Source organism: Protopterus annectens, chromosome 3.part1, assembly GCF_019279795.1.
Source record: "Protopterus annectens isolate FY-2018-M chromosome 3.part1, PAN1.0, whole genome shotgun sequence".
Lineage (NCBI taxonomy): Eukaryota > Metazoa > Chordata > Ceratodontiformes > Protopteridae > Protopterus > Protopterus annectens.
In genome coordinates this window covers 1022282536-1022296725 of record NC_056732.1, presented here as the reverse complement: position 1 = coordinate 1022296725, position 14190 = coordinate 1022282536, and the positions used below count along the sequence as shown (strand labels likewise).

Genomic DNA, 14190 nt, shown 5'->3' with positions numbered 1-14190 from the left:
TACAACACATCATTACCATTCCTAAACAGCAACCTGTCTCTATCTTAACAAAAGAGACAGCCTCAATAGAAGGGTTATTTTAACAAAAGAGACAGCCTTGCTAGACGTGTTATGCAATGATAACACTTATAGCAAGTCTTTTTTGTTAGAATAACACTTTTAGTGATGCTGTCTCTTTTGTTCAAATACAGGTGGGAGCCGTTTAGGGATGGTAGCAATGTACCATGTGGCTGGACAATGTTTAATGCTGTAGCGAGTTTGCTTTTCACCTGTACCATTCTATGATGAAGCAGTGCTGTGGGCTTATGGTTTTGCTGTTGCAGCCTGTGGAGAAATGACTCCTGATCTAAATGCTGGAATCCAATCGTTATATATGTGACGCAATAAAATTTGTCAGAATTATAATAATCTTCCATGACAACTTAGAAGAATGTGTCAGCATTCTTCTTTAGAATAACTTTGTTGTGAAAGAGTATTAATATTTAAAAACATAATTTAATGCATAAAGTAAAATAACTGGCCTCTACTATAAGCTGCCCACTGACCCAACTACTTCTAAGGGAAAAGATGTAGTGTAGAAAATGCTACCAAAACAAAGTTATCCCCATAATATACTTAAAATGACAAACTTTTTTGCTTTCTTTTCACTTTCCACAAAGTATTGTATAACCACTGCACAAGTGACTCAACTGTATAGCAGCTTGACTGCTTTTAATTGTAAACTTTTAATGGAAATTAGTCATGCTACTGGATTTTGTGTGCACACAGCCATGTTATATACTCCATTTTCTTTTGCATGTCATAGGCACATGTCACTTCTAAACCAGATTTGCATAATTGTCCCAGTATTTCAGATCTGGATGAACTGACTTGCATTTTGTCATATGATTTGTTAAATTTTTGTTTTGGCCATTTGATTGTCAGTCTACACATTAACCAGTCACTGCTGTTTGGGACAGTACTTCTGCAGTTGGGTGTGTTCTGTTGTTTCATTGGTAATAGGATTCAGATTGTCTGAGTCTGCATCTTTTGGGTGCAGTCTGACTCTGGCTTCCCCAGTGGTTATGTATACTTATCGGATTCTTCATCTTACTCTCTGAGGAGAATGTGCAATGTCTGAAGTAAGTAATGTACATTTCACCTTTAGTCAATTTGTGAGGGAAGTCCTCATCTATGAGTGTTAAATTCCCCCTATACCCTGTGTCTGGACAGCCTTTCCATCTAGAAACTGCTAGGGCAAGTGTATATTTATATGTCATTGTGCAGTGTTTTTTTGGCTTAAATTGTGCTGACTCAGTGAATGTGTGGAACTGGTGGGTGCAGGGGCCAAGCTTGCTGTTTTAGTCTTGTGTATGATGTCATAGCATATTTGGACAGGTAGATACATGCCCCAGGCATGGGAGCTGCAGAGGAAAATCTAGACAAGTTGATAATAGCAGTAGGGGAATATCCCACTTGTTTACCCACAGAGCTAAAGAAATGGCATTGTTGTAGTCACAGTTATAAAAATGATGACGTGATATGATATTTAAAGTTCTGCACGCACACACACACACACACACACACACACACACACACACACACACACACAAAGCTGCATAAACCCTCCCATTTCAGTAATGTGCATGAGTTTTCATATGTGCTGACTGTTCTTTATTTTGCAAACCTCACAGCAAGAGGTTCTCCCGTTTGATTCTCGGCTTGGGGGTGCCTTCTTTGTGGAGTCTGCATGTCCTCCCCGTGGTTGGGTAGCGTTCGAAAGACATGTATGTGTAAATGGAATGCCTTCGTTGAAGGTTGGGCGTCAAGCTGGCACCTCGGCGTTTCATAAAAATCTACTGCCAATCATTAGCGGACCGGAGTTCCGCTGTGGCGACCCCTTACCGGGAAAAAGCCGAAAGACAACGACTAACAGAAGAGTTTATCACAATTATATACAGCATAAAGTTTAAAAAAAAAAAAAAAAACCTAAAGAATTTCACTTGCTGCTGGATGGTTTTATAGCTCTGTCTGTGGTATGAAAAAACATAAGGCGTGCATAAACTCAGGGAAACTCCATTTGCTTCAGTATTAGTTGATTAGCTGCAGTAACAGAATATCAATATTTCTCTATGGGTAGACTCAGGCTAGTATTCATACTGTCATATAATTAGAAATTGCTTTTGAGATTTGTCTTTCAGCAGTATCTTACAGACATGATGTATAAAATGTATAGTTTTGCATTAATTTTGCATCTATTTCTAACAGCAGTTTATTTGTCATTGCGTCTCATAACTGAATTACTTAAGTAATAACGCACTGTGGGCAGTGAATTATTTAAGCAATAGCTTCAAGTGTTCTGTCTGGATTGTTGAGTTGGATGTGCTAGTATGTGTAAAAACAGTTCATTCCACACAGCAAGTTTCATTGCTGTTTAGTGTACTGATCAGTGGGATTATAGGATTTCACAATTCTGTTGTATAATGTAAAATTTGTGTTACCTGGAATCCGTGCAGGATCCTTGTTTGTCATCTGTGTTTAAGCCTATTTTTTTAGTACTTTTATATGCAAAAGATAAAATTACTTTATGGTACGTAACTGAAAATGTGAACTGCATGTATGTCCACTTTTGCTTTCCTAACAGTTGCCTTTTCTTCCCTTGCAGTAATCCGACCGCTTAGCATGTCTTACAGTTTTGACTTATCAGGTAAACATAAACATGGTGTAAATCCCTTACCCCTTGTTTGTGTGCTCCTCAGTGTCATCTTTTGCTGTCACTTGTAATTGTGCTGTGACACTTGTTGTGGATGTATTGTTTCAGGGACCAGTGAGTCACAGGATAGCATGAGGAAAAATCCCGAAAGCTGTGTAGGAGTAGTTCAGAAATATTAAAACATACAGAAATATTAAAACATACTGTCTTCTAGGTCTGTTTCAGCTCCTTGTTTGAGGATGCTGGTGGGTGATATAAGCACTTCATCTTTTAGTTATTACAAATCTCTTTAAAACAGAGAATCTGTAACAGAAAAAAGCCCCTCAAGAATTTTTATACACAGGTAGTCTGGTTATGCCAACAAAAAAAAATCACAACTTGTTTTTCCACTTCCCCTTTTTTTCTTTCTGTGTGTGTGTGTGTGTGTGTGTGTGTGTGTGTGTGTGTGTGCATATATATATTTATTTATATATATATATATATATATATATATATATATCTATATATATATATATATATTCTACATATATATATATATATATATATTCTACATATATATATATATATATATATGTATATACACACACACACAAATATATATATATTAATATCAAGGTAGATAAATTTATCGCATGTGAGGCAGATTAAGTTGGTTGTATACAAAGGAGAAAGTGAAACAGTTGACATTGCAATGCAGTGTTCAAAACCTCAGTCACAAAGAGAACGTTACTTGTAAACTGTAGGATAAAGTGTTCTCGGAACAGACCTTGTACCAATAATTCTGTTACCTTTCTTCATTTTTAAACATTGAGTAATATGGCCATTTTGAGATCAGTTTAGGTACTTCACAGTTTTGATTTTGGAATTATGTCAGTTGGATGAAAAAAAAATAATGAAATGCGGCATTGACTAGAAGCTAAATTGCATTTGATTAATTTTTTTGAGATTAATAAGATATATATAGCCACTGTGAAAGGCTCTGCCCCCCTGCCCTTATAATCAACTCCTGTGTAGCTGTATCACAGGACGGGTAAGGATAAATTCATGTAGCAATGTCTCTGTTGGGAAATTCTGCATATTTTGATGATCTGGCAAAAAAAAAAAAAAATTCAAAGTTTGGTCTTACAGAACTGACTACTTCCACTTGGTTGCAGAAGCCTAATGCATTTTTGGAGGGCTTCTTGTTTCATTATGCTCTCTAAAGTATATTCTTTGTTGCAGTGGTGCCATTTTTTAAACTACCAAGAAGTGCACTGGTATGTGCATGCTTCCTTTACCTGTTCTGGAAAGGGAGATGAGGGTGAGTTGACTGAAAATTGCAGCCCTAGCAGAATCATAATGGTGGTGTATTTTGTCTTAACTCCTGCTCAGTATGAAAAGCTATTTTTCACCATATTCACAGGAGCACTAGTAATATGGCTAATTGCACTCAGTGTACAACTTTCCAGTGCTTTAAATAAGAGACAGATATTTTTTTTCTTTAATTGTAGTGGGTCCTACAGAGTATAACTGGATTTTTTTAGACTGTCAATATGGGGCATCTGCTTTAGGCCTGTGATTCTTTTAGTGAGGTATTTCTGCAGCCTTTCCAGTTGTTGCAGATGTCTTGTGAGGTACATACCAAACATTGTACTCTATAATGGGTCTAATGAGGGATGAGTAAAGTGGGACAATGACCTCCTTTTTTTCTGGAAGAAAAGCCCTTAGTGATGAGGTGTGCCACATAGAAGGATTTCCTGACTGTTGTGGTGATATGGTTATCGAAGGTGAGACGACTGTCCACCTGTGTCCCTAAGTCTCTCATCACATTTTCGGTGTTTAGTGTAATGCCACCTATGTGGTAATTCATGGGCACATGTTTTTTTCCCGAAGGGGAAACTATACATTTCTTGGCATTAAGCTTGAGCCCATGGCTCTGGCACCAAGCATCTGTTTCTGTAAGGCGCTTTTGTAGAATATCCACATCATTTGAGGATTCAGTAATAGCTTCCTGTTTGCAGTTATCTGCGAACTTTGTTAGCCAGAGTCCCTTAGTGTTGGCCTGTACTTCAGAGAAGTAGATGCCAAACAAGAGCGGTCCCAGGACTGAACCCCGAGGTACTCCAATTGTCTGGAGCTGGATTTGGAGTCGGCTACTTTTACAATCTGGGTTCTGTCAGTAAGCCAGTTGGCAACCCATTGAGTGACGTAGGGATTTATACCCAGATTAGTAAGTTTATCTATGATTCCAGAGTGGGGGATGGTGTCGAAGGCCTTGGTGAGGTCCAGATAGGCTGTGTGGACTGCCTTATACTCGTCCACAGCTCTGGAGACTGATTTGAAGAAGTCATTCAGGTTCAGGAGACAAGATCGGCCCTTCACAAACCCAAACTGGGTGGGGTCCAGTGTTTGAAGGTTGCCAGTGTGTTTGTTTATAAGTTCCATGATAATGCATTCCATGCCTTTGTAGATCAGGCTCGTCCGACTGATGGGACGGTAGTTCCCGGGATCCAAGGTGGATCCCCCTTTGTGGAGTGGGATAACTGTAGCTGTGCGCCAAACAGTGGGCACGAAGCCTGAGGTGACATGTTTAATCATAGCCTCACCTCAGGCTTCGTGTAGGATTCAGCAGTCGAACTTTCAGCTCCCATCTGCATGGGTGTCATGAAGTTTGTCACTTCTGACTTCAGTAGCATGAAGTTGGCTTTGGAGAAGTTTTTTACAGAGGTTTCCTTACTGGGGGGTGGGGTTGGGATGTGGATGTCAAGGGTGATTTGCTTATGGTCAGAACTAACCAATGAGGGAGTGACCACTGGTGTGGAGCATCTATCTCCCATGTTGGTAATGACCAGGTCTAGGATATTGGAGCCCCTGGTGGGACAATGGATTAGTTGATCCAGGGCGTTGGAATTTATGAATTCCAAGAACCGTTGGGAAAAGGTGTTGGTACCTGAGTAGTTTTCCCAGTTAATGGCAGGGTAGTTGAAATCACCCAGTATTAGGGTTTCGTTGTATCTTAATATTGTCCAGTATATTTAGAATGGTGTAGTGAGAATCTTGGGGCATGGTGGGGGATCAGTAACAAGTTACAATTTGGATTGCAGTCTTACCTAGTGTTAGCTGCACCTGGAGAATTTCAGATGTATTGTGTTGGGCATCTAGCCTGAAGGTGTGAATATCCTTGGTGAATATGGATCCCCTTTGAATGACACCAGAAGCTTAGCCAATTGTTGAAGTCAGTCATTTAGTCCTTATACTGTGGTATCATTCTGGACGAAAGCAGGATGCTACTCAGGGCTAGGGTCATACCTGCCTGGGCCACATGATCTGAAAGCTCTTCCATGTCTCTTTTCATGTAGTCCAGGAGGTACGTCTCAAGTCATTCACTCCAACATGGACAATGACAGAGTCGTATTTGTACTTGTTGTGGAGTGACTTGAGTGCGTGCGTGTGTTATGTGGTGGATCCTGGCACCCGACAGGCAGCTGACTGTAATTTTCTCCTTGTTCAGCCTGGTGAGTGGGACATCAGTGTGCCTGACTATAGAGTCACCTATGACTAAAGGGTACATTGTCTTGCCTTAGGGGCTGCTGTTGGGTGGCACACTGGTGTTATGAGCTATGTGTCACTTTGGTTGTGACTGGTGTTTTTTTGCGTTTCAGCTTTGGAGGTCCTTGTTGCTTGGGCAGGTTAATGGTAGGGGCCTCCGCATATGTGGGTTTAGTGTTGGCATGTGTGGGTGTTGATGGTGTGGGTTTTGAAGAGCTATGTGTTGCTTGAGGTGTAGTGCAGGTGTTAACCTTCTCCCCTTGACTGTCTAGCACAATCTTGGCTGGAGAGAGCTTTGCTTCCAGTTTGGCTATATAAATGCATCTCTCACAGGTTGTAGTGTTGGGTAGTTGAAGGAGAGGGCTGTCTGTGTACATGAGGCAGTTGCTGCATTGCCCCAGTATGCCCAGATTCACCAAGTGGACAGGAGAAATCACTGGAAGCTGACCCTTGGACATGCCTGTTTAGGTGCTTGTTTGTAAAGTACAAGAGCTGTTTTCCTTTACCTTTGCAAGGTACTTTGCAATTATAGGCTGTTTATTGCCTACGATTAATTTCTCCTTATTAACAAGGAGAGTTGAGTGCTTGTATCAGTTTAAGGCTTCCTAGTGCTTTCCAGCATGTTCTAGAGCCAGTGCTAGTCACAGGGGTTCATGTTTTAGTGCTACTATTGAGAAACCAGCTAGTTCTAAGGGAGAATTTGAAGAGCAGACTTTCTGGCACCTGAATAGTTTAACCATAGCCCAGCGGTACTGCACGATGCAAAAAATGTGCAAACACATGCGTTTTTAAACCAGAAAGTTGAAAGGGATAGATGTCAGTCCAAAATGGCTAAAATTACAATTTCAGAGCTGGAAACCTCACCTCTAGTGTCAGATAGGCAGTACAATGCTCACAGGTAGGGAGTAGGACTTCCCCTCTACCACAACAAGGTCTGGATAGCTCTGAACACAGAAAATAAAGTCCTGAAACCAGCAAAGCCTGGGATCTGGACTATACTAGCTAGGAAAGGCGGGAAACAAGCAAACAAGATAGTTTTTTTTTTTTGTTAAAAAACAGGCTAAACAATGCAATAATACACCAAATAAACACAGAAAAGGCTAACACTTGAGTGTGTAGCCCTAAACAGTAAATACAATTAAAAATCTACAAAATTAATAATTTTAAACTTTTTAAATGAAGCAAGACAAGTGCACAACTGAAAAACAATTTAAGCGGCAGTAATACGGTAGAATAAATAGCTAGTCTACATATACAGAAAAGTCTATATTTACAGAACAACAGCTAAAACACACTAAAGCAATTCAGATGCAGTGCAACCTAGAGTACTTGAGGTGTAGCAATATTAAGGCAAATACAGTTTTTATAAATGCACTAAAATATACTCTATATTTCCAAAATGTTTAAGAAGTACAGTCAGAGCACAAGGATATTCAGACATTTTTTTTTTTTTTTAAGAAAGGGAGAAAGGAGGAACAGAAAGAAATCCTCTCTGTATTAGGTAGAATGAGCTAATGACACTTGACTGGGAGGAGTGTCCAAGATCAAATTTAGAGTAGAGGTGGGCAACTGCAAGGCCAGCAGGTATAAAGACAAGATGTCAATAGAGAGTGCGGGTGGGAGAAAACACTACAGAAATGTTTATCACAAGTGAGCCAATAGCTATGAAATACAGTACAAATATGCAGTATACAATAAAATTGCTGTAAATATCTAAAATAGGCAATAACTACTACAAATAAACAAAAAAAAAAAAACAGGCTACTTATTGTTATATATCACAGATCAGCTGCTTCTCCTCAGATAGCGGAGTGTAATGGCTGAAACACTCAAGTTAACTTCTTAGCAGAAAGTTGAAACCTGAAACACTTCAAAAAATGTTCAAAAGACCAATGAGGTGCTTTCTCCAAGCCGTAGCCATGGCACCCCAACTAGACAATGACCATAAACACTAAACTCTCACTAAAGTGGGGGTATGGTCTTTGCTGTGATGGCCTGGTCAATGAGCTCAGAAAACAGCCTCTAACAAACAACTAGACCCACAACACAATCAGGAATATGGAGAATATTACAGCTACTTTTTTTGTTGTTGTCTTTCGGCTTTTCCCAGTTAGGGGTCACCACAGCTAAACTATTTTAGGCAGAACACACTGCAGAGATGTTTATCACAAGCACAATCAGGAATACGGACAATATTACAGCTACCACCTAAACTATTTTAGGCAGAAAACTCTGCAGAAATGTTTATCACAAGTGAGCCAACAGCTATGAAATATAGTACAAGTAGGCAGTATGCAATAAAATTGCTATAAATATCTAAAATAGGCAATAACTACTACAAATGAGCAAAAAAAGCAGGCTACTTATTGCTATGTATCACAGATCAGCTGCTCCTCCTCAGATAGCTCTGTGTGTAATTAGCTGCTTTCCTAAATGTGTTATGCCTGCAGTACTGTTTCATTACTTTGTATTTAAATACACTTTAATTTTCCATTCAGTAATGTGCTTAAAATAGCAGCTGGATTAATTCAAATGAAATCAACAAGTAAAATTAGAAGAGTTTTTACTCAAACATCTTTAACCTAAAAGAAATCTAGATTATACAAGATGTTTTATACAATACTTTTCAAATGCTTGGGTAAATTTCTATTTAGAAGAGTGATCCTAATTTATCTGATTATTTGCTTGCATATGTGTGGGTAAATCATCATTTATGTCGATCATTTTATTGCTGCTTTTGGCAAGAGATGCTCACTTGTCTCATCTGTTGAAGAGGCATTTATCCACGTACTTTTGCTGATCAGTCTCTCTGTCATTTTAAGTGACTGGATAACTTATTGCACAATTAATGGTATAGGTAAAAAATTTGCTTCTAATCTTTTTTTTTTTCAGTAGGAAAATGGTAAACGCCACACTTGCTAATGCTCAATATTTTCTCCTGGTTCAATTTCCAAGGCATGATCTCAAAAGACCAGCACTTCATTTCAAGGTGTAGCAATATTTTTGAGGTTGCTAATATTCAGAAGTGGACTGGTAGCACGCAGCAAAGATACCTACAACAAAATGATGTTACAGTTTTTACTTTGAGGGGCATTTTCACAACAGAATGCATCAGAGATTAATAGTTCATTCACATGGGGCATGTGTACACACACACACACATACACACACTCGCACATGCGCGCGCACACACACACACGCACCATTACTGATGCATACCATGGCACCATTGTGCCAGCTTAGGTGGATATGTCTGGACTTGCTTCTGTTTTTGCCATTTACTAAGCTTAAATCTTAATTCTAAAATGCCTTGCAAATGATTCTAACATCCCTCATAAGGAAGCATCCCATGTTTAATACCTGAAAAGCCACACCCCTCCAAATGTGGCAGTGGAGCTATCTTTGCTGCTTAAAAAAGAGCAGTGTGTTTAGGTGTGCAGTAAGAGCTAGAACTTCAACCTGGCCAACTGATACAAATAATGAGAAGAATTTAAGGCTGCCTGCAATGTGAGCAGAATGGCTAAAATGGACGGGGAAGCTAGCGCAGGGATCAGCTGTGAAGTCCAGCTTGCAGTTCCAGACAACCGTTAAGGAGGATAGAGAAGGTAAGAAATCAGAGGTGTGGGGCAGGGAAGGCTGTGGTCAACATCTTTGCCCAGTTCAGAGTTTGCTTCATCAGTGTCCCCCAAGAACCCAATGGTGGTGAACCCCTTCTTCATTACTGAGGGGGTCACACTGACAGTCATCATCAACTGACAATCGTGGGTGACAGAAGGAGGACTCCCTTCCCATTGCAGCCACTTTTGGGAGTGAATTCTGTATAGCAGCACCAGTTTTCCTGTGCCTGAGTATGTTTCCAGCCTTGAGAAGTCTACTACCTTCATCTTTCCAAGAGCAGAAGACTTATTAGAGAAGGAGGTGTAGAAGTCCCCAGAACCTCCTGCCCTTGCCAAGCCTTCAGTTATGCTACTACCTTGAACCTGCTTTCATTGATTCTTGATGGAATATAATTCAGGAAGGTTAGTGAGTACACAGGACCCCACAAAGGACTCTGAGGTTGCTAGCACCATTAATGACATGCACTTTGCTTCTGAATAGGTGGTTTGTATCTTACCTCAGATTCTTTCCTTTATGTCCCTCATGGAGCCAGCAGGGCATCAGAAGGAGCTCAAGTTCCTTGCTCTTAGAAGATAATGATTGTGATTCCTCTCCTGCTACTAGCTGTTCTCTGGATGACCTTTAATTTGGGTAAAATGCTTGTGTCTATGAAGTACTTTTTAGATTGGTTGTCATCTTTCTCCACACAAAATGATCAGCTAACACCCCTTGAAGGAAGATGAGGAGACGTGGTTCATCCCTCCAATAGAGCACATCCTGAGTGGTGGAGTTTTTAAGGCTGCCTTTCAGAGTGTGAGATTTTGTAATTGCAAATCTTCCAACTTCAGTAAATAAAAGTACGATTGTGGAAGTGATGCCGTGAAGGTCAAAACATGCTTAATCTGAATTTTAATAGGGAAATCATTTTTGCAGCCTAAAAGAACTTGGATGCTGGCCTCTCAGTTAACAAAAAGAGCACCTGTCCTTTGCAAGCCCCCAGCTGACTACTGTGTGTGTTCAGCAAGCATTCCAGGGCAGACTTCTGTGTTGTACCCATGCAGTGTAGCACTGGGCCTGAGAACTCAACATAGTCCTTGTATAAGAAGTCAGAGCAATGGGCATGTTTACCAAAAAGGTGTTCTCTTCCCTTGTTTTAGCTCTTTTTGGTAGAAGGCTTGTGTAACAGAAAATCATATTTGTTTTAGCTACTTAATATGTCTTCTTTCCCAGCTATAAATTTCAGTCAGCTTTACTCAAGTTCTTTTGAAGACCAGAACTGGCCTCCTGTCATTGTCTTTCCTGTTGAACCTTGTTTGGTGCTTGAGGCACTTTAAAGTCAGCGTTGGCATTGTCTTCCTCAGATCTTCTTATTCCTTTCTGAAGTTCACATCCCACTTTAAAGCTAGGTTAATTTTGACTGTGTATTGCACTGTGCTTTTCAGTCTTTTGTTTCTCTTCCGAGAGCTTCAGTTAGATTGATAAAATACAGTCTGTGATTATGGTAAACAATATCCCATTTGAGCCAGCTATAAAGGCAGAATTGTGGCAGACACTAAAAACAATCACAAAGCCTTCTATAGCTATATCAAGAACTTCCACGGAAATACCGTGATTTTCTCTGAGTTTCTGCACAATGGTACCTCCTATACTGAGCCAACAGATATTGCCAGCATCCTGGCCAACAGATTCAGTGCCATCTTTAAACCCACCCCCCCAAAGGACAATTCACAGTACCAGAAGAATGCCAGGCACCCAGCATTACTGCAGCACAGGTTAAAGCTGCATTGTCCAAGGCCAAGAATACAGCTTTCATGGGACCCGATAAAATCCCTGCTGTGTTCTACATGAACTACAAAGCAAACTGGCACCACATCTGTGTGCCCTGTACAGTCACAGGCTCACCTCTCAGGCTTTATCCCTACCAAATGGCGCACTGCTACAGTCATCCCTCTCCATAAAGGGGGAGTGACTACAGACCTTGGGAATTATCACCCCATTAGCCTGATGAGTCTGATATGTAAAGCTATGGAGCACATCATGGACCTGATTAACAAAGAAATAGGAAATCTCCAAACTCTAGACCCCACGCAATTTGGCTTTGTGAAAGGGATATCATGCCTGCTCAACCTTGTTGACTTCTTTGAGTCAGTCACCAGGGGTGTGGATGAAGGTAAGGCAGCGCATGCAGTCTACCTTGATCTGGCCAAGGCCTTTTGATGCCATTCTTCACTCGGGAATTATTGATAAACTTCGGACTAGGCATCAAACCCTATATCACTAGGTGGGTTGCAAATTGGCTCACAGATAGAACACAGTGTGAAAGTAGCGGATTGCAAGTCAGACTACCGACCAGTCATGAGTGGAGTCCCACAGGGATCAGTCCTGGGTCCTCTCCTGTTCGGCATCTACTTCTCAGAAGTCCAAGCCAAAGGGACTCTGGCTGACCAAGTTCGCAGACAGCTGCAAGCTGGGAGCCGTTATTAACTCCCCAAGTGATGCAGACATCCTCTCCAAAGGCCTCACTGAGACCAGTGAGCTGGTGTCGAAACCACGGCCTTAAGCCTAACACCAAAAAAATGTGTTGTCATCCCTTTTGGTAAAAGCACAGTTCCCACTAATTACCACATTGATGTTAGCCCACTGAACACTAAAGGCATTATAAAAGATATGGGGACGCAGGATGACAGCAACCTCTCCTTCGACCACCACATTGCCACTGTGGTCAGTAAGTCCTTCTATGTGGCACATCTCATTACCAAGGGTTTTGCATCCAGGAAGAAAGAGGGCATAGTCACTCTCTCTCTATCTTCCCTCAGACCAATCATGTGGTATAATGCCCCATTTGGCATGTACCTCACTAGACACCTGCAACAGCTGGAGAGGCCACAGAAGTACCTCACGAAGAGGATCCTAGGCTTTAAACACATATCCTACATGGACAGACTCAAAAGACTACAACTATTCTCTGTCTCATATTGCCTACTTGGAGGCGATCTCTGCTTGACTTACAAAGTTATGTCTGACCCAGCTCTGTTAGAAATGCTACATCTAAAGAAATCCCAATCCCTCCGCACTACATGCTCCACAGACCTCAACCTCAGTAACACAATCAACAGAACACGCTGGAGGGACAGGTTCCTCACCCAGAGCCTGCCCATGCTCTGGAATAGACTTCTCATACATGTGAAGCAGAGCACCTCGCTGTCCCTCCTCAAGACAAATCCTGATGAGTGGATGTGTAATAGAAAGTTCATCCCGGGGATCACTCCAGTGACTCTACTTGATAGAGGCACTAGGAACTAACGGGCGGCACAATGCCAGGGCACTTCTATGTGCTAGGCTTGTAAAGTCCCCAGGGCCAAAGGCCTAGTACACACCTATGTTTGTTAAATTGGAAGCCAGAAAGTCTGAAAGGAATCAAGAGAAAAATTTTGAGATGGAGAAGATTAACGCAGATGACTCTTAAAGGGAAATGGCAAAAGAGCTAAAAATATATAAATACACCCATTCCAGTTATTTCTGAAGAGGATGCCAACATTGAAATTGCTTCCAAAACAGGAATAGGAAGTAATTTTCTAAATTACTGAAATTTTCCTCACCTTCCTCCTTTCTGCCAAAAGAAAATATCTGTGCACCTCTGTCACTACCTGTGTATCGTGTATGATCATGTTCTATCAAGACGCATTAATGAAGGACAAGATTTGCCACTTCTGGAGTATTCTGTCATGCCTGTACCATCATAGGTCCATCCAGTTTTGTTTCTGTCTTAATTCATCTTTTCTTTGATTATAAAACTTTTACAAGTGTGCATTTCAGTTTAGTGCAGGAAACTGCACTGAAACGGGGACCAACTGCCTCTTTACATTCAGTGGACTGACATGAGTCTGTTGATAAAATACAGAGATGCAGACGTTTTCATTTTCTTGCTAAGGTTTAAGAAAGCAAAAAGAAAAACTTCCTCTGACGCATCTACTAAGGAGTAATTATATAATGCATGAATTCTTGCTGTTGTCAGGATTCTGATAAGGAAAATTCTTCCTAATTATGAGGCTCACTACCAGAAGATATTTCGTTTTTGGAAGCATTAAACTGCATGTGCGATTTGCTTAGTAAGCCAGTGAAGTAGTCCCTGCTTTATTTAGAAAATAGAGAAAGAGACCGAAAGAGAGACAGAGAGAGAGATGAGGCTTTCTGATGCAAATTGGACAGTTCATTCGTTTTTCTGCACGTTTAAGGGCAGTTTAAGTATGCAGTAAGTTTCCGCAGGGGGTGCATGATAGAGATGTCTTCACATATGCAGGGATGGTAAGGCAGACACTTATGACCTTCCCTAAAGACGGTAGTTCAGTTAAATGCAGTGATGATTACAGAGT

At 40.8% G+C, this 14190-nt stretch overlaps 1 protein-coding gene across 4 annotated transcripts in view; it reads left to right on the top strand.

Moving 5' to 3' along the window:
- LOC122798334 (protein spire homolog 1-like) overlaps positions 1-14190 on the top strand; it is an 893363-nt gene that overhangs the window by 386343 nt on the left and 492830 nt on the right. For 2 of the 4 annotated variants that reach the window (XM_044067177.1, XM_044067176.1), the window contains exon 4: positions 2645-2686. The exons of the other annotated variants lie outside the window; for them this stretch is intronic. In XM_044067177.1, coding sequence (XP_043923112.1) covers positions 2645-2686 — 42 coding nt within the window. The remainder of the gene's footprint in view (positions 1-2644; positions 2687-14190) is intronic. 4 annotated transcript variants of the gene reach the window in all.